The sequence below is a fragment of the Meles meles genome, chromosome 10 (genome assembly GCF_922984935.1).
Source record: "Meles meles chromosome 10, mMelMel3.1 paternal haplotype, whole genome shotgun sequence".
Taxonomy (NCBI): Eukaryota; Metazoa; Chordata; class Mammalia; order Carnivora; family Mustelidae; genus Meles; species Meles meles.
In genome coordinates this window covers 77,292,257-77,313,331 of record NC_060075.1, presented here as the reverse complement: position 1 = coordinate 77,313,331, position 21,075 = coordinate 77,292,257, and the positions used below count along the sequence as shown (strand labels likewise).

The 21,075-nt window shown below is 37.3% G+C and overlaps 1 protein-coding gene across 4 annotated transcripts in view; it reads left to right on the top strand.

Annotated features, from left to right (window-relative positions):
* CROT (carnitine O-octanoyltransferase) overlaps window positions 1-21,075 on the top strand; it is a 56,495-nt gene that overhangs the window by 15,554 nt on the left and 19,866 nt on the right. For all 4 annotated transcript variants that reach the window (XM_046021199.1, XM_046021196.1, XM_046021197.1 and 1 more), the window contains exons 4-10: window positions 3-127; window positions 1,659-1,840; window positions 2,011-2,135; window positions 9,330-9,438; window positions 12,231-12,324; window positions 13,518-13,643; window positions 15,021-15,122. In XM_046021199.1, coding sequence (XP_045877155.1) covers window positions 3-127; window positions 1,659-1,840; window positions 2,011-2,135; window positions 9,330-9,438; window positions 12,231-12,324; window positions 13,518-13,643; window positions 15,021-15,122 — 863 coding nt within the window. The remainder of the gene's footprint in view (window positions 1-2; window positions 128-1,658; window positions 1,841-2,010; window positions 2,136-9,329; window positions 9,439-12,230; window positions 12,325-13,517; window positions 13,644-15,020; window positions 15,123-21,075) is intronic.

Sequence of the window (21,075 nt, the reverse complement as noted above, 5' to 3'; positions counted from 1 at the left end):
AGTAAAGCCGTTTGCAAATAAAGAAGAATATAAAAAAACTAAAGAAATTGTCCAAAAATTTCAAGATGGTATTGGAAGAAAACTGCACCAGAAATTACTTGAAAGGGCAAAAGGAAAAAGAAATTGGGTATTTATGTTATTGTACTTAGAATTAGAAAATTGATGATGCCTAAAGTATGAAAAATAAAAATGTAAATAGCTTTCATTTTAAAATTATTAGCGTAAATGTCCTTTCAGTCATTGTTAAAGTCATCCAAAAGAATTAATGAATTGTTTAACTCTAGGGAGTTTTGAGTGTTGTGTGTGAGCTCCTCTCTTATATGGGGAACCTGTCAAAATACAGATTGCTTGGGACCAGGGATTCTGAATGGGGGCCCAGAAACCCTTATTTTGACAGCTGTCCCATGTGGTTCTGATGGAGGTGTTCTGTAGCCCTTGCTTGTGAGAAAGACTTTGTTCAGGTAATCCTAGTCTGAAAAAACTCCAGACACTAAAAATCGATACCATGTAGATGGTATACAAATATTTAAACATCATATGGGAGAGAAAGGGCCATTACAAAATTGGATGGAGAATGATTATGAGTATTATGTATTTTAGTTACATAGATTGAAGGAGAGATGTTAGTATAATAATTACTGAGGCACTAATTTTCTACAGGGAGTCTTTGACTTCTTCAGCTTAATACTTCTGTAGTATGAACCAGAGAATAAGTTTTTGTAATTAAAAAACATTGCCTTACTCTAGAAATAATGATTGTAGCTATCTTTAAGTTTTAGAAATAAAAAGGAAGCTGATCTTTTCATTAATCATTGATAACCTGTGATGGAATAATGAAATTTTATACTTCCAGATTCCTTTATTCAGTCTTGAGACTTGAGTGATTTTATAATTAAATCAGGGTAAAGATAAAGAAGTCTGTATCCTTTTGCTTATTTCTTTTCCTAAATGATTGATTATAGTTTATAACATCAGTTCCTTAAAAGATAACTCCACATAGTTTGATGGGATCTGTTTACCTAAGCATGAAATTCAACTGCATATTGTAAAAGACGGACACACAAAGCTCTGTCTGTGAAAAATCTAAGTTAGTTTTAAGTATACTGAAAAGGTTTTATATTTCTGATTTAGTGTTTAAGTTTTTGCTTGGAAAAGGGTAATCGCAAATGCCTTAATAGTTGTTAAAATTAAATGAGGATTTGTTTTATATTTATTTACCCAAGGTGCTCTGAGAAAACACACCTAAGTACTTAATTTGGTATTTGTGACTCCAATAAGATCTTTCTGAAAGGTGCCTTTTCATTGTTTTCTTGTTGCCTGTTTTTGATAGTGTAGTTAAACAGAATAGTATTTAAGATCTGATAGTTCCAAAAAAGGAAATGACCACAGAGCATTTTTCAATATCTATGATGATTTGAAACAAGAAAATGTCTTTATTTCTTAATTTTGTTTTGTTTTGTTTTGTTTTCAAAACAAACTTACCGGAGTAAAATTTACATATAATATCTGTTATCAGTGTACAATGGGCGTGGGTAAGAAAACATGTTTTTAAGTATTAAAGAGTAAAGAGAAAATAACAAATACAGCTTTTTTTCCCCCCTTGCAGTTACACATTCAAGTATTCTCAGCATTAGGTTGATGTTCTTAATTTCTTTTAGCTGGAAGAATGGTGGCTGAATTGTGCCTATCTGGATGTTCGTTTACCATCGCTACTGAATGTCAATTTTGCTGGTGCTGCACCTTATATTGAACACTACTGGCCTCCAAAGGAAGGCACTCAGTTGGAAAGAGGAAGTATAAATCTTTGGCATAACTTGAACTACTGGCAGCTATTAAGAAAGTAAGGACAGTTATGTGAATTTAGTAAGAGATTTACTCAAAGTTTGACCTGGCAAAATGTTGAGAAGCTTAATTTATTTTGAGGATCCTACAGTTGTGACTTCTTGGTTTATAAGTAAGTTTTAGAATGACTTGATCAAAATACTTTTGTTTGTTTGTTTGTTTTAATAGAGAAAAAGTGCCTGTTGATAAATCTGAAAATAGTCCTCTAGATATGAATCAATTCCGAATGCTCTTTTCCACCTGCAGGATTCCAGGAATTACTAGAGATTCAGTTATTAGTTATTTTAGGACTGGTAAGTAGAAAACATGGGTGATTTTTTTGGTAAAGGCATTGGGATTTGGGTAGTTTTGCTGCAGTTTCTACTATGACGCTATGGAACATACTCTTTTGAATATTTCTTCACTGGATTTTGACTAATCAGAGGCTTTTTTTGAATCTTTAAGTCATTGTAATTAGAAATAATTTATGGGAATGGATTTTATAAACTGCATCTTATATTGTTCTGTGCAAAACCTGATGATTATGTTGTGTCGTTTGAGAGTTGAAATTCTAAAGAGTATTATTAATCAGAGTATTAGGAAGTCTGGAGCATAGGATTTGGATCGATCTACCTCTGTCCTTTTCTTTGAATTCTCTTTTTGAGTGTGCTTGTCTGTGCTTATCATGCCCCATTTCTCTTTATGAGTATGCCCTTCCTTCCACCCCCAGTCATATGAGTTGAGAGCCTGATACCAGTCTTCTCGAAGGCATATGAGTTCAGATTGATTCATCAAAGTTCTTGTTTTTACTGTCAGCTTAATGGCAAATTCTCCTTGGTATAATAGCATATCTTAAAATGGAAAATAGTTTTGTAAGTGCTGTTTTCCAGTTATTTCAGGATCTTTTTCTTTTTTATAAATTTAATAACATAGCTTATGGCGGGGTGCCTGGGTGGCTCAGTGGGTTAAAGCCTCTGCTTTTGGCTCAGGTCATGATCCCAGGGTCCTGGGATTGAGCCCCTCATTGGGCTGTCTGCTCAGCAGGGAGCCTGCTTCCTCCTCTCTCTCTCTGCCTGCCTCTCTGCCTACTTGTGATCTCTGTCAAATAAATAAAATCTTAAAAATAACATAGCTTATGGCTACTATGGAATGTAATTATGGTTACTGTGCAGTGTAATATTTTTCTTAACTGAAATTTCATTTAAAAGTAAAATTTCTATAGCCAATTTTGTTAGTAGTGTGGGGAGTGAGTTTACTTTCATGTATAACTCAACTCATCTTTGTAAACCTCATTAGATGCTTGAGATATTTAATGTCCTCAGGCCCACTCATATTTATCTTGATGTTGGAACTGAAAGGCCTGGTTATTTATGGCATAAAGTTTAATGGCTAAATATGAATGGAAAAGATAAATAGGAGAAAATGGAGAACAGCCGTAACAAAGAGAGAAATACACTTATCAATTAGGATCTAATATCAATAGACCTGGTTTTCAGTTTAATCTTTTTCACTTCATAGGTCTTTAGATAAGGTAATCCTTTAAGTTACAATATGTAAAATTCAGATTTATTAATTTGATAATGTGTCTCTTAATGCAGTCCTTTAAGCTGTTGTGGTTAGTAGGTTAGTATACTCTTGTACTTAAGACCCTGTGAAGATACGTAGATAGCTGAGATGTAGACAAAGCTGAGGGAATAATTAAACAAACAAAAAAAAGAGTGATACTGTATAGAGAATTGAAATAATATGAGTAACTGAGTGGCTATTTTAGATTAGATAGGGAAAACGTCTCTGAGGATCTGAATGATATGATGATACAGCAGTTTTTTGGCTTTTTATTTTTCTAAGTTCAGTTTGTTGTTTTATGTGTTGAGGAGGGAATCCTCTGGGCATGAATAAACTTGGCATGTTTGAAGGGGAATATGGATGGACCAGAGTAGGCAGGAGGCAGAGGGGACTATTGGAGTGCTGACTAGAGACGAGATCATGTAATACTTTGTAAGCCAACTAAGGTTTTTGGCTTTTATTTAGAATGTGAATAGATAGTGAGTTTTGAGAAAGAAAGTGATGTGATCAGATTTATGGGTTTTTTTTTTGTTTTTTTTTAATATTTTATTTATTTGACAGAGAGAAATCACAACTAGGCAGAGAGGCAGGCAGAGAGAGAGGAAAGGAAGCAGGCTCCCTGCGGAGCAGAGAACCCGATGTGGGGCTCGATCCCAGGACCCTGAGATCATGACCTGAGCCGAAGGCAGAGGCTTTAACCCACTGAGCCACCCAGGCGCCCCAGATTTATGTTTTGAAAAGATGACTCTAGGGGTGCCTGGGTGGCTCATTTGTTAAGCATCTGCCTTTGGTTCAGGTCATGATCCTGGGGTCCTGGGATTGAGCCCTATATCAGGCTCCCTGCTCAGTGGTGGCCTACTTCTCCCTCTCCCTCTCCTTCTCCCTCTCCCTGCTCGTGTCCCTGTCTCACTGTATCTCTGTCAAATAAATAAATAAAATCTTTTTTTTTTTTTTTAATGTGTTGTGGTGAGTGCTGTGAAGTGTGTAAGCGATTCAGAGACCTGTATCCCTGGGGCTAATAATACATTTTATAAAAAATTTTAAAAGATTATTTAAAAAAAAAAAAAACCTTTTTTTTTTTTTTTTTTTTTTTTTTTTTAAAGATGATTCTACCTGCTACTTGAGGAGTAAGATTGTTTAGGAACAGATCAGGGTAGAAGCAGGGATATCAGTTAGAAAATTGTTTCAGTAATCCAAGAGAGCCATAAAAATGTCTCGTACCTAGGGTGATAGCGTGGAGCTGGTAAAAAGTTGTTAGATTCTGGATATATTTTGGATTTGGATTTGGTAGAATTATTCATAGATTGTGATATGTGAGAAAAAAGGAGAATCAGAGATGACTTAAAGATATTTGGCTTGAGTAATGGGATAGATAGGTGTGCTGGTTCTTGAGGTGGGAAAGTTTGGGAGGAAATACTTAGGGAGGAAATTAAGAGGTCCCTTAGACTATGTTGAATTTAAGATGCCTTTTAGATATCTGAAGTGAAAATGCAAGTAGGCAGTTAGATACAAAGTTTGGAGTTCAGAAGAGATTTCAGTACTGCACATACATAGGGATTCAGGAATCACTATTAGTAGGCATAAAATACATGCTTAAAGGCATCAGAGTAGCTAAAGTTACTTTTGTAACACCTGGAGATGGAGATTATCAGGGGAACCAGTACCAGTACCGAATCTTACCCCAATTAAATAGGGTATTTGGTAGTCTGAAGAGGAGAACATAGCCAAAGGGACCAAGGTGGGAAGAAAGGAAGGACAGTGGTCGCCCGGAAGCCAGGAGAAGAAAGTGTTGTGTCAAATGCACCAGAGGCCAAATGAGATAAAAAATTAAAAGTGACAGTTGTAGTTATCGACATGATATGGACTGAGTCTGCCCTGACAAGAGCAGTCTTAGTGGAAGTTGGGGAAGGAGCTCAGTTGGAGGAGGTGAAAGCAAACCAAGTAAGTAGTGACAACATTTGGAACTACTGCTTACAGAAGAAGCTTTGACGTGCAGTGGGAGGGACTTCATTTACTTTTTAAAAAATGAATGATATTTAACATAGGAATGACATAGGAGAGAGAGAAAAATAATCTGGCAGGGGAAAGGATAAGCAGCCAAAGTCATTGAAAAGATAAGAACTGAGAGGATCAAGAGTAGAAACTGTGGAGAGTTGGTCTTTGACAGGAGCAAGGATGAGAAGGAATGCAGAAAGTGCATCTGGGTTTAAATAGATGGGTCAATTTTGTTGTGGGAAGATGAGAAGGTCCATGCAATCTTTGTGTTTTCCTTGGTGAAATGAGATAGTGGTCATTAGCTGGGGTAGAAGACTTGAGGAGAAAGGAGAAGGTTTAAAATACTAGTCATTTTGGGAGGGTACCTGGCTGGCTCAGTCGGTAAGTATCTGACTCTTGTTTTTGGGCTCATGTCATGATCTCAGGGTCGTGGGATGAGCCCCACGTTGGGCTCCGTGCTCAGCATGGAGTCTGCTTGAGATTCTCTCTCTCCCTGCCTCTGCCTCTCCCCGCCTCTGCCTCTCCCCCAGCTTGCTCTCTCTTTCAAAATAAATAAATAAATAAATATGTAAAACCTTAAAAAAAATACTAGTCATTTTGGAAAGTGGGAGAAGCAAATGTGCTAGGGGAATGCAGGGTAGCTGGTCAGTGTTGATCAGTGATGCCCATTTGCAATGGAGTGTTTAAGAATTTAAAGTTAGATTAGACTGTGTCTTTTTTTTCTTCAGCAACAATCAGGCAGGCACAGAGCAAGAGAGTGAAAAATTTTAAGGGTTTTACAAGGAAGAAATTAAAATGCTGGGCCATGGACTCTATCTTTGTTACAGAGAAAATTGAAGAAATTATGCATGCAAAGGCAGCATGTAAGGCTCTGGCTAAGAGGATAATGTCATTAAAGAGGCAGTAGTTAAGAACTATTTTTATTTTTACTTACCCCTTAAGAGACCATTAAGACTAATTCAGTCATGCCTTTTATCCTGTTTTACCTCATATGCCTGAGCAGTTCAAACCTCTCAAGTCATCTCTTACCTAGATTCAGGGATTTGTGTGTAGCCTAATTTGATCCAAGTGTCCCACTACTGTGACCCACCCTTCCTCCATTTCCCAGACTCTTCTGCTATACTTTCTGGAGCTCATGGTCAGCAAAATCCTTTATATCCTCAACCTTTTCTCTGGAAGTTCCTGTTTCCTTCTGAAAGGTACTATTACTGAACCTGGTTATTTGAGATCCCTGCATTCCCTATAACCATCTCAAGTGGGTATATTTTTTTTGTCATACTGTGGTACTAGAGGATATATATAGGAGATGTTGGTGTCCTTTTTATTTCTGGTGGCCCTTGTCCCTTTTTTTTTTTCTCCTTCCTTACAGTTCGAGCTCTTAAAAAAAGGAAAGCTATCAGGTTATGTCACCAGAACTTGTCATTGTTGTAGTGACCTTTTTTCCTTTAATTCTTAACAAAATTTTTTAAATTTAAATTCAATTAAACATATATGGTATTAGTAGTTTCTGAGGTATGATTTAGTATTCCCCCATTGCTTTATCACCAGTCTCACTATCTTTCTTTTCATCACTACTTTATTCACATTCTTTTCTTTTTTTTTTTAATTTTTAAAAGTTTTTATCAATTTATTTGACAGAGAGAAAGAGGGAGAGAGCACAAGCTGGGGAACAGCAGTCAGAGCGAGAGGGAGAAGAAGGCTTCCCTGCTGAGCAGGGAGCCTGATGCAGGGCTCAATCCCAGGGCCCTGGGATTATGACCTGAGCAGAAGGCAGAGGCTTAACCATCCGACTGAGTCGCCCAGGCGCCTCCCACATTCTCGTTGTCGATGACTTTAGCTTCTAGTTGTTGATAATCCATGATCTCCTTTCCTTCACTTTCTTCATCCAGTAATCTGTACCTTCACTCCTTCTCAGGCAACCACACACCTGTGGTCATGCCATAGAATTTGTTGTTATAAAAACTCACGTCCTCTAACATAGAAATTACAAGCATTTCATTCTGATCTCCACCTTCTCTTCACAACTCACTTCTTTACTAGTCTACCTTAGCTATGTCTTTGACCACGCTGTGATTTCAGTTGAGTTGTGGAATGGTCCGTCACAGTTCCATTCCTTCCTCTTCCAGCCCCAATCTGTACTTCTTTCTGTGCTTATTCACTGGAATTAACTCCTTCATACACATTCAGATCTTTGCCCACTCGCTCCTTCCTCACTCTACCCACACCTCATCATGGTTTAATTTTCATTGTCTGTCTTGCCTCTGTATGTTAAAGATGCCTACCCTAGCAATTTACTTGGCCTGAGAAAACCAGAAAACTCATTTGATTTTCTCAAACCCCAAATGGGTCCACAGCATGAACTTGCCTTATTGTTTTGTCATGTTATTCTCTCACTTCCAGAGAGACTATTTCATGCCTTTTCCTTCCTTATTCTCAACTAATGGACTCTTCTTCTCAACAAATGTAAAGCAGTCTTCCCATCACTAAATCTAGTAGCCTATCTGTTAGGTGGAATGATGCCTCCCCCCCCGCCAGAGATGTTCGGTTTCTAATCCTTGGAACCTGTTGAATGTTTTGGGTTGCATGGTTAAGGGCAGTAAAGGTTGCATATAAAATTAAGGCTGTTAATCAGTTGACCTAAACATGGGAAGATTATTCTGATTATTCATGTGGGTACAGAGTAATCACAGGAGTTCTCATAAGTGAATAGAGAGGCATAGAGAGAATCAAACTGATGGCAGCAAATTGATGGAAAGTCATGAACCTCCCTTGATGGCTTTGAGATGGAAGAGGCGAGTCCTGAGTCCAGGAGTATGGGTAGCCTCTGGAAACTAGAAAAGCGAAGGAAATTCGTTCTCCTCTAGAGCCTCCAAAAGGAACACAGGTATGCTGACACTTTCATTTTAGCCTATTAAGACACATTTCAGACTTCTCGTCCCCAGACCTGTTAGGACCTGGTCAGTAAATGACAGAAAAAAAAAAGGTAGTATTAAATGTAAGAAGATATGGAGGGTTTTGAAGGAGAAGAGAGAAGAAATGTTTTGGAAATAGTCATGAAAGACAAGAAAAATACATGCCTCACCTCCTAGGACTTGAGAAAATAGGATATTAGAGAAAAAATGTGCTGTCAGGAGGTGGTGTTTCTCATAGTTGATGGATTTTGGGGGATAATGTGTGCAGAGCATTTACCACAGTTCTTGTACGTATCAGCCAGTAAATTTCCTTTTGTTGGTAATATATGTCTTCTCTTTTTTTTTTCTTAGAGGGAAGAAGCAGAGATCATATAGGAAGTCATTTGTTACAAGGAATAATAATTGAAAAATGAGGCTAAATCAGAATTTTGCTGAGGTTTACAGCAAAGTAGTAGTTCTTGGGGAGTTAAGGCATACCCAGAAAATCATAGAATAAGTTATCAGTGGCTTACCGGTGTCATTAGAACCTTAAGTAAAACTAGATTTGGCAAAAGCATTCTTGCCACGCAGGCAAACAGTGCCCTTTCTCAACTGAAAACTATTTTATTAGAAACCATAGCTAGACATTACTGCAATTAAATTATCTGATGAGTGGTCAACATTGACATTTCTTTGGGTTCAAAGAAAAACTGATTCAAATAGCTCTTCTCCAGGATTCCTTGCTACCCTTTTCCCCTTGTCATTGCTGTCCATGAATAAACCATAGAGCCCTGCAGTAGTTTGGGATTTATGCCAGTCTCAGGGTGTACAAATACTTGAAACTCCATGGGTTTTTCATGTTTCACATGGGCAGTTTTCAAGAGTGTATATCTGTATCATAATTGAAAGTCCACCTTATTGTCCATACGATATATTCGATGAGTATATGGCAAAGTATTGGAGCAAGGGTTATTTTCTTCTACTGGGTGTAAATTCACAGTTTTACTCTTATGTAACTTTGAGAGATTGAGTTTGTGTTTCTGTTTCTTTTTCCAGAGAGTGAAGGACATTCCCCAACTCACATTGCAGTGCTTTGTCGAGGCCGAGTTTTTGTCTTCGATGTAATACATGAAGGATGTTTGATCACCCCACCAGAGATTTACAGGTTTTCATTCTACTTTTCTTGAGTCTTGAGGTGTTAAGCTTTTGCTTGAGTTTAAAAAATAAATATTCAGAATTGCCTTTTTTATAGGCAAGAGTAAGCTGAAAAGAAGAATTTTATGTGTGCTGATTTTTCAGAAGTATTTTTATTTCATTTTATTTAAAAAATTTGTTTAAAGATTTTATTTATTAGAGAGTGAGTGAGAGAGAAAGCACGAGCAGAGGGAGAGGTAGAGGGAGAAGCAGGCTCCCCCCTGAGCAGGAAGCCGGATGCTGGGCTCCATCCTGGACCATGATCATGGGATCATGACCTGAGCCTCAGGCAGACGCTTAACCATCTGACCCACCCAGGCGCCCCTGTCTGCTGTAGCATTTGTTAATCTTTTGACTTTTTCAAGAAAAATCATTATTAATCATCTGTTTTTTAGAGCAGCTGCCAGAGCTTGCATTCCCAATTGTAAGAAGGTTCCCCTTTCTCCACAACCTCACCAAAATCTGTTGTTTCCTGACTTGTTAATTTTAGCCATTCTGACTGGTGTGAAGTGGTATCTCATGGTGGTTTTGATTTGTATTTCCCTGATGCCGAGTGATGTGGAAAAGTTGTATTTCCCTAATGCTGAGTGATGTGGAACATTTTTCATGCCATGATTAATGGTTTATGGCAACATCAAGCTGAAAGCCCCCTCCCTGGGCCAGCTGATTGCAGCTGGCTCCCCCACTCTGATGCCTAGGGGCTCTGCCATACTCAGGCACCCCCAATCTTCCTGTGACCCCGGGGATCCTGAGACCATACTGTCCCAACTAGGATTCCACCTCACTTTGCCACCTGAGCACCTTTCATGTGGGTGGCCTTCACCAGAACAGACTTCCAGAAGTTCTTATTTTGTGCTCTGCTGCTAGATAGCTTTCCAGTAGCTGGAAGCTCCCTCCCCTCCATGGTTTATCTTCCTGTATATCTCCTCAGAGTCACTCTCTGCATCTCCTGCCTTGCAGAAAGTGGTTGCTTTTCTATTTGTAGAATTGCAGCTCTTCTTTCTTTAGAACTCTCGCTGAGTTCAGAGATGTTCAGAATGATCTGATGGCTATCTAGCTCAGTTCCAGGGACCAGACGAAACCAAGGTCTCCTACTCCTCCACCATCTTAGAAAGTCCTCTTTGTTAGCAATTCTTGAAACACATCAGGTTATCTGTAATCTTTGCACGTACTTGTGCTTTCTGTTTGGAATGCCCTTTTCTTCCTTATCCACCTTTTGAATAAGCAGGCATTCTTTCTCAAGGCTTATGTCTCTATTCACATATCACCACAAAGTTAACTCTGCTGATTTCCCCTTCCCTTTCTGATAATAACCATACAAATAGCTGTGAAGATTTCCTACCTTTTTAAGGGGGAATAATGTTCCACTCTGTGTGTGTGTGTGTGTGTGTGTGTATATCTTCAGTACACTTTGTTTATCCATTCATCTGTCAACAAATAGTTAAGTTGCTTCCACTTCTTGGCTATTGTGAATAATGCTGTGGTGAACATGGGAGTGCAGATGTCTCTTCAAGGTCCTGATCTCAGTTCCTTTGGATATATACCCAGGACTGGGATTGCTGGATCACAGAGTAGTTCTACATGTAATTTCTTGAGGAACATCCATACTGTTTTCTGTAGTGGCTGGACCAGTTTACACTCCCACCAGCAGTGCACGGAGTTCTTTTCTCCACATCCTCACCAGCACTCATTTCTTACCTTTCTGGTAATAACTATCCAGATAGCTGTGAGGTGATACATCATTGTGGTTTTGATTTATACTTCCCTGATGATTAGTCATGTTTAGTACCTTTGCATGTACTTGCTGACCATTTTTCTGTCTTCTTTGAAGAAATGTCTGTTTAGTTCCTTTGCCTATATTTTTAAGTCAGATTGGTTCTTTTTGCTACTGAGTTATAGGGGTTCCTTATATATTTTGGATATTCTTATCAGATGTAAATATCAGATGTATGGCTTGAAAATACTTTCTCATATTCTGTAGGTTGCCTTTTAATTTTGATGTTAACTGTGTGGAAGTTTTTGGTTTGATATAATCTCACTTACCTATTTTTACTTGCGTTGTCTGTGCTTTTGTTGTCTTTGTGAAACCTGTGGATTTTTGTCTGATGAAAATGTATTTCTTTGTTGAAGAACCCTGTTATTTACTTGTCATCTGTGTAAAAATCTGATGAAATTCATCAGATTTGGAGAAGCAAGTACTTTGAGAGGAAATAATTGGTTTTCATCTAATAATCTTTACAATCATGATAAGTAGCAAAAGCAAATGTGAAAATATTTAAAACTGACTGCATAGTACTTCTGTTTTGGGGGTTACACACAAATATTAATCGGATATAGTATAATTTCTTATGTATGCACATAGTTTTTAGTTAGATAAGATATACATAATATTCATAATATTATTTATCATAATGTTTTTCAAGTTCTCTATTATAAGAGGTATTTATTGTAAGGAGTATTGACTTGGACCCAAGAAGTACAAGTACATTTGGAAGTATAAATGATACTTGCCAAACAGTCAATTTATTTACTTAAGTTGTTGTCAAATGTACTTTTGTGTTAATAAGCCACATACTTATTTTTTAAAAAACAAGATGTGGTATGAGAGATAAATCCATTGCTGTTGAGATCATAATCCCTTTCTTTGGGTAATATATGAAAACATATAAGTACTGATAAATATTATGATCTATTAAAGTCTAAAAGTAGCTAGTGATCGTGCTTATGCTCTTTTAAAATACTCTTTCTTTAATCTTCCCTAAGGCAATTGACATACATTCACAGGAAGTGCCATAGTGAACCTGATGGACCTGGGATAGCAGCATTGACTAGTGAGGAACGAACTCAGTGGGCTAAGGTTATATGGTTTTCTTTTGTTGGTGTTCTTTTAAGATTTTATTTATGTATTTATTTATTTAAAGAGAGCTTGAGCAGAGAGGAGGGGAGAGGGCATCTCAAGTGGACTCCGCATGGAGCTGGATGAAGGGCTCTATCCCACAGCCCTGAGATCATGACATGAGTTGAAATCAAGAGTTGGACATTCAGCCGACTGAGACACCCAGGTGCCCCTCTTTTTTTTTTTTAATTGAGGTATATTTGACATAAAATTATATTCATTTTAGTGTACAACATAATGATTAGATAGTTGTGTGTATATATTACAGAATGATCACAATAAATCTGATTAACGTCCATCATCTCATATAATTACAAACTTTTTTTCTTGTGATGAGGACTTTTAAGATTCTAAGGGCAGGCACCTGGGTGGCTCATGTCATCATCCCAGGGTCCTGGGATTGAGTCCTACATGGGGCTCCCTGCTCAGAGCAGTGGGGAGTCTGCTTCTACCTCTCCCTCTGTCCCTCCCTTAGCTCATGCTCTCTCTCGTGCTCTTTCTCAAATAATTAAATAGATAGAGAGATAGATAAATCTTTTTTTAAAAAGAAGTATTCTGTTAGCAATTTTCAAATATGTAATACAGCATTATTAACTTTACAGACATCCTCCATGTTTTGAAAGTTTGTGTTATGTCACTTCACTTTCACCAAGGACCTACTTTAGTACTTGTTTTTGTCCATTGAAAGAAACCCAGGAAGGAATTTGCTGTTATGAGAAAAGGCAAAAAGCAAAAATAGTGTTCAGCATTTTTTTTTTCCTGCATGCTCCCTGGAGGAGCATGTTCTCCTGGCAGCAACAAACCCCTTCCCCAGGAGCTACCCTCAGTATCTCAGCATCAAGCTTTGAACATCTGTGCCTATGAGCATCTGTGCTTTATCTCACTTCATTTGTGCGTCCTCTACCAAAATGTGTCCTATGTTATCAGGAAAGCCTCTAAGAGAGGTCATTTTTGGGCCCAGGAATGTTCAAACATTTTTCCTTATAAATTAATAGTAATTGCTTTTCTGCTTTTTACCATTTTGACTTAAGAATGCTCTACTTCCAGATAGCAGTTTACACTTTTCTTGATAAACCTTTCCCTAACAATTATTTTGAGATTTTTCTGGATATAGTTAATTTGTAATATTTAATCACTTTCTCTTTACCCATTAGGCACGAGAGTATTTGATTAGTCTCGATCCAGAGAATTTGACTATGTTAGAAAAAATTCAGAGCAGTTTACTGGTATATTCCATAGAGGATAGCAGTCCACATGTAACACCAGAAGATTATTCTCAGGTACGTAAGTATCTTGCTCTGCTATTTCTTCTCACAAATTATTCTGGAAGACTCTTGTGTATAACAAAGATGAGAAGATTTTTTTGTTATATGCAGGGTCTTAAAATTTTTTCGTAGCTATCGTATATATTTACCAAATTGGAGCTTATACATAAATAATCCTTCATAAATTCTTGCCTCATTATTTAGGTAATGTAGATATATCTTGGACATTGTTTAAAGAAGTATGACTGTTGTTTGCATGTACGGAAAATTTGCGTAGGACACTGGGCTAAATGAGCTTATCATTCCAGGGGTGACAGGAGAACCTTCCTGTGACCCACACCAGTGTATCTGGACACCTTAGTTGCTGGGGTCTGTCCTAAGAGTTACAGCACTCTTCTAAGTTATTTATTTTAGCATTTAGTTTTATTGACAGACTTTAGTGAGTTTAAGAGTAAAAGTGGCCTTACTTTGTTTCCCCTCCCCTACCCACTCTGGGTAATGTCATTTCCTGGGAAAAAAATAAAAGGTAGTAGTTTTATTTGTAGACGTCTCTTAGTCTTTTGAAAACATTTATATTAAATGATAGAAATAGTACAGAGTTGGAAAATCTTGTAGGTAGAAATAACTTTCTTTTATATAAATTGAACTTTATTTTTTGAGTAGGAGAGTTACCAAATTTCTTGAGGAAGAAAATATATTCTAATGTAGTACCGTTTGAACTTTTACTGCCAGAATCTAGTTAGACTTGCGTTTAGATTGCAGTCTACTACATACATACACACATGTAACAGAAGTTTCAGAAAATAGTAATTACTTTTACTATCTGTGATAGAGTCTAATATTTGTATTCTCTCTCTCTCTCTCTTTTTTTTTTTTTTGTAGTGAATGTTTACTGTGATATATTAAGTCGATTTTATGACTCCCTAATGGGCCAGAGCCTACTGTGTGAGAAACAAGCTTAGTGGATATGAATTCAGTATGAATTACAATATTATTAAAATATCTTCTTCATAAGGGGACTCTAATGACTAAACTTACCACAGCTTCTTAGACTAAATTCAAGTTGCAAAAGCTTTGTCTTTTCTTTTTAAGTTCTCTAAACCCCCATGAGTATTGTACCAGCTTTCTGTTTTTCATAGGATTTTTGAGATTTTGAGAAGTATTTAAAGACAGGGCTGGAATTAGTATTATCTCTTGAGTATAATTATTATCATTTTACTAAATTTGGTTTACCTGAAGAGGAAAAGTGGCATCTTACGTGTGTGTGTGTGTGTGTGTGTGTGTGTGTGTGTGTGTACACTTATATAATATACACACATATATAAGATGTAAATACTTATAAACCTCTTAATATTAAATTCTCTTAATTTTAAAATACGACATGTATTTTAGGTAACCACAATGACCCTCATAGGAGATCCAACTGTACGCTGGGGAGACAAATCTTATAACTTGATTTCCTTTTCCAATGGAGTATTTGGCTGTAGTTGTGATGTAAGTAAACTTACTGAAGTTATTTTTCCTTTCAATTGTTTAGGTTAATTTAGTGGCAATAAACTAAGTAGGCTGTTCTGTGTTCATATAAATACACACTTTTATAGCTCTGTGACATTACTAAAAGGTTTAGTTTTGAATTCTCAGTGAAAACAGAGAATAGAACAAGTTATTTTCATTTGTAGTATACCAATAGTTTGGTGTGTATCTGCAAAGTGGAAGTTGCATGTATTTTGTGTAGTTATGGATTTTAAAGAATTATGAAGCTCTTTAAAATGCACTGTTACCTATTGAGAGTTTTTTTTTTTTTTTTTTTTGAAGATTTTAATTTATTTTTGCAAGAGAGAGGGAGAGGAGAAGGGAGCATGGGGCGGGGGAAGGGGCAGAGGAAGAAGCAAACTCCCTGCTGAGCAGGGAGCACCATGTAGGACTCCATCCCAGGATCCAAGGATCATGACCTGAGCAGATGCTTAACTGACTGAGCCACCCAGGTGCCTGAATTACAACTTAATTTAAAAGATTCAGCCTTATGTCTATGTTCTTTGCACAGAGAAGTAGATGTGCATATATTTCTAGATTTTCCCAGTAATTTAACTATTTTCCTAAAATAGCACATGATCTTTGGAACATTTATTTATACTATAGATAATAAAGTGGTGCTTCTACTATTTTTTACCTTCTTATTTTAAAAAATCTCTTTATTCTCCTGTGATCATCTTTATTAACTATACCTTGCCATTTTCTGATGAATGTTCAAGAAGTCTGTGAACCTAGAAAATTAAAAAATGAGAAGTTGCAATATACACTTAAAATCTCATTATAAGATCTTTCATAAAATATGGAACTGACTATAAAGTAGTGTGAGGTAGTTTTTTTGACCTGTTATATTGATCTGGGCTCAATAGCTCTATTAATCAGTATTTATACAGTTTTAGGTGATAGAAACCCAAATTATACTGACATTAGCTTAAGAAGGTATTCGTTGGCATAGGAGTACAGTTAAGTTTGAGTAAGACTGACTTCCAGTGTACAAATGCTTTCATTAGAAATTTCTTTCTCCATTTTTTGGCATTTTTTCCTATGTTTGACTTCATCTTCAGGTAAATATCCCCTGTGATTGTCGTATTCACAATCTCATGTCTTCACAGCTCCTTTCATAGATTAGTGTTCCATATGCAAATGACCAGCTTACCACTGCTGCCCTCCCCCTTCTTCCCTGCATTGGTTCCAACGCAAGTCTTGGGAATAATGCTTACTGGTTGTTACTGGCTTTTGTCTATCATGTGCCTGTTCTGAGGAGTCAGGTACTCTGAATCACTGGCCTGGGTCACATGTTAAACCTTGGAATCTAGGGGGTAGAATCATCCTCATTCAAACCATTACAGATGTGTGGTGGTTGCCTACAGAAAAATCTCAGAAGGGTAAGTGGTTGATGAGCAGGTAATAAAACTAGTTGTCTGTTATAGCAACAGAAAGGTTGCTATGAGTGCTTTTAAATATTTATTGTCTTTCCTCTTCCTTGGAGTTCATTGTTGACAAAATATTTCTTGTTAATTGCCTCAGTTTTTTTCTCTTGCGTTCTTTTATTTTTCTTGACTTTCTCAGTCTGGTTTATATTGTCACTGTTTGCTGGAAAACTATCCTTTGTGAAGTAGCTAACTACTTCCTCCTGTCTTCCTCTATTTCCTCCTCATATGTACTCAGACACTGCCTCCATCTTAACAGTCTTTTCCTCTCTGCTGATTCTGACTTTAATGTTAAGTCTCACTTTTCCCTTCTGTGTGTGTTTTCTTCCTGTTTTAATAATTTCATTGACTGTTATATAGGTAGCTTGAAGTTAATCTTTTTTTTTTTTTTTAAGTTTTTGTTTAAATTCCAGTTAGTTAACATGCAGTGCAATATTAGTTTCAGGTGTACAATATACTGATTCAACAATTCCGTACATCACCTAGTGCTCATCATTACAAGTGAACTCCTTAATCCCCATCACCTATTTTACCTACCCGCTACCCACCTCCCCTCTGATAAGCATCAGTTCTCTATAGTTAAGAGGCTGTCTTTCTTTTTATTTTTCCCTTTGCTCATTTGTTTTGCTTGTTAAATTCCACATATGAGTGAAATCATTTGTATTTGTCTTTCTCTGACCCATTTAGCTTAGCGTAATACTCTCTAGCTCCATCCATGTTGTTGGAAATGGCAGAACTTTTTCATTTTCTTATGGCTGAATAATACTGTGTTGTATATGTATACCACATCTTCTTTACCCATTCATCGGTTGATGTAGCAGTTTTTCTTTTCTAGTTTTTACCTCTTCTCATTTTGAGAATTTTATTTCATTGTATATTATTCAAACTGGATGTTATATTGTTACATAAGGTTAAATTGTTCTCATGATCAAGAGCTCATCTTACTTGCCGTACTCACTTACAACCCTCAACTCCCCCCACACAAAAAAAAAACATATTGCGCTATTTTGATTTTTTAAAGTTTTTTTTCCCCCTCTTATTTTATTTCTTTTCTGTTTCAGCATTCATTGTTTATGCACCACACCCAGTGCTCCATGCAATATGTGCCCTCCATAATACCCATCACCAGGTTCATCCAACCCCCCACCCCTATCCCCTCCAAAACCCTCAGTTTGTTTCTCAGAGTCCAGAGTCTCTCATGGTTTGTCTCCCCCTCCAATTTTCCCCAACTCACTTCTCCACTCCATCTCCCCATGTCCTCCTCGTTATTCCTTAGGCTCCACAACTAAGTGAAACCATGTGATAACTGACTCTCTCTGCTTGACTTATTTCACTCAGCATAATGTCCTCCAGTCCCCTCCATGTTGATACAAAAGTTGGGTATTCACCTTTCTTATGGGGGCATATATCCATTGTATATATGGACCATATCTTCCTTATCCATTTGTCTGTCAAATTCAGGATGAAAATAACCTTAGGGATCTTCATTATCTCTGAATAAAGACTATTGGTCCCATAATAAACATACATTTCACCACAGATGAGATCTTTCTTGTAGTACGTGTATGGACATGTTTTATGTGTATGTATTAAGATCCATTTATTTATAAAATTGATCTGATTATCTCTCCTTGATAATCTGCTTTTAAAAATCCCTTTTTGGTTTCCCTTGTAACTTAAGATGATTGTAGAAAAAGCAATTTAACCTATGTAAAGCATCATTAGTAAATTGTATGTAGTTGGTCTTTGAACAACATGGGTTTGAACCGTGTGGGTCCTCTTAAATGAATTTTTTTTTTTCCAATAAATACTTATTTTACTCTGTGATTGAAAAATAAGGTAGAAGTTGCCACGTGCCTAAAAGTGAAGGGAAGGTGATGGAGAGTTGCTGAGAAGGCTGGAACAGCAGGCTGTCACCTGCTTGTAGCACTCCTCATCCTACTACCTGTGCAGTTTGGTTCACTGAGATTTTCAACAAAAAGTTGTGAAGGGACTCTCTCTGGAGAGGGATTCTCAGTGAGGTGCCAAGACCAGTCATTGTCCACAGTTGGCCAAGGACCACAGAATGATATTCTGCTCTCCCCCCACCACCCCGCCACCCCTAGGGGTCCAGGAAAATACTTGGGGCAGGATAGCACCAGGTATGGTAGGAGGGAGCGCTGTCTGAGGTGCTGAAAATTCTCTACAGCAGAGAATTAATATTGCTGGGAGCAGCTTGCCAGAATTTCCCACAAGGAGAAACTGAATTAGAACCACGTGGAGGGACCGGGTGGAAAAAGCAACCTAGAGAGAAGATAACAGTGCTGTTCCTTCCCGTGTTCTCTGCCTTTCCCTGGACTCTGCTTGAAAGGTTGCCCACATTCCTGGGTAGCTTTGCTAACTTTGGGTGCGGATGAGGAGATGTGTGGTGCCTTATTCTACTCCTGTACTATATAGGATTTTCCTTATGATTTTATTAATAACACTTTATTTTCTCTGTCTTTATTGTAAGAATACAGTGCATAATACAACACAAAACATGTTAATTGACTGTTTATATCAGCAGATGTTATGTTCTGGTCAACAATAGGCAATTAGTAATTAAGTTAGTTCTGGGGAGTGAAAAGTTATATGTGGATTTTGATTGCATGGGAGGTCAGCGTTGTTCAGAGGTGAGCCGTATACTGTATATTGTAAAAGTTGGTCTGTCCTAAATGCAATGCCATGTTGCTGCTCTGTTCCATTGGTGTTTAAATATGTAGTTTTGTGATCACAGTGGTTAATTACATTTCCCTCTTGGGATTTAAAATCCGGGGTCAACTACTTTGTCTTCTCCATCTAGGGTTTATTATTGGGCTTTGTGAAGAGCACAAAGGAAGCATGTAATAAAGAGTTAAATACTGGGCGCCTGGGTGGCTCAGTGGTTTAAGCCGCTGCCTTCGGGCTCAGGTCATGATCTCGGGATCCTGGGATCGAGTCCCGCATCGGGCTCTCTGCTTGGCAGGGAGCCTGCTTCCTTCTCACTCTCTCTGCCTACCTCTCTGCCTACTTGTGATTTCTCTCTGTCAAATAAATAAATAAAATCTTTAAAAAAAAAAAAAGAGTTAAATACTAACAGCAGTTACTGATTATTGCTGTGGTTGATCTACGTTCTGTAGGAAGCAATTTATAAGCATTATGAAGATCATTTGTTACACCAACTATATGATTATTACCCCCACTAACAGATGAGGATTAAGTAACTCAAGAATTAAGTAACTTCAACACTTGCACAACAGTTGAATGGTAGAGTTTGGACACAGGATTGAAGCCCTATTCCTAAAAAGTATGTTACACATATTGTCTCCATATAAATAAAAAAAAAAAAAAGAAAGGCCAAGTGAACAAATAAAACATCAGGAAAACATATGAAGTTTTCATATTTCCTAACTTTTTAAAAAAAATTGATATTTAGCTTTCCACCATGAGATGGGTAGGTAGAATTACCAATCAGAGGTACTTTTATCCTTTAGCCTTGCTCTTTCTTACTGGGTCCAGTAAAAGAATTAGAAATTAATTTTAGTGTTTCAAATGAAACAATATGTGATACCTCTGCAAATTCTTTGTGAAACTGTTAGATGCAGTTAGAAAATGGACTTGTCAATGACCTCTGTCATCATTTTATCAAAGGACAGATGGGGTGAGTTGCTCGTGCATCTACTTCAGACCTCCCTCAAGAGTCTTTTCTGATGCTGTAGCTGCTATCTAGTTGGTAACAGTATTCATACTATATTTCTAGGCTCTATTGGGCTGTGAGATAGGCCAACAGATCTCTGTAATATTAGGGTGATACTTAAGACACCTAATTTACTCCTCTGAATGTGGACCCAGATGTGCTAGTCCATATCTTAAGCCTTGCTCCTTTCTCTCCAAGGCTGGTAGTCTCACATTCAGTTCATGAATGGTAACTGTTTAAAGTGATTAACAGTAACATGGAGGGGAAAAAAACTAATGGAATTGTCACCAAAGGACATGGAGAAAAGAAAGCAAAAATTTGTCCTCCAGAGTAAATGATGGAAAAATTCACTAGCTGCAGTTTCTTCCTGTCTGCTTAGCTGGTAAATCTCTAATATCCAGCATTATATCCATAATCTCTAATATTCCAGCATTCCTTAAACATTGAGAAATATTTTTGCTGCATCTAAACACTCTTGGAGACATAAACACAAACTGATTATGCTTTTTAATACTCACCTAGTGGCCTCTGTCTTTACTGATGAAGTTCATACAGTGCTCAGTTTAGCTTTCAGAAAGTCTGTCATCCTTTGCTTTTTGCACAGTGCTCTTCAGTTTTCAGAATATCTTAGCACTGCACACATACACCTGCTTTCATTTCCAGTTTAAATAATGGTTATTTTCTCTAGATAGTTCATGGTTGCTTTACTTATACCCCACCCCATTACCTCAAGATCCCTCATTAGGTGCTTCCAACTTTAAGTATTTGTTCCTTTGCAGCAAATAAAATACAG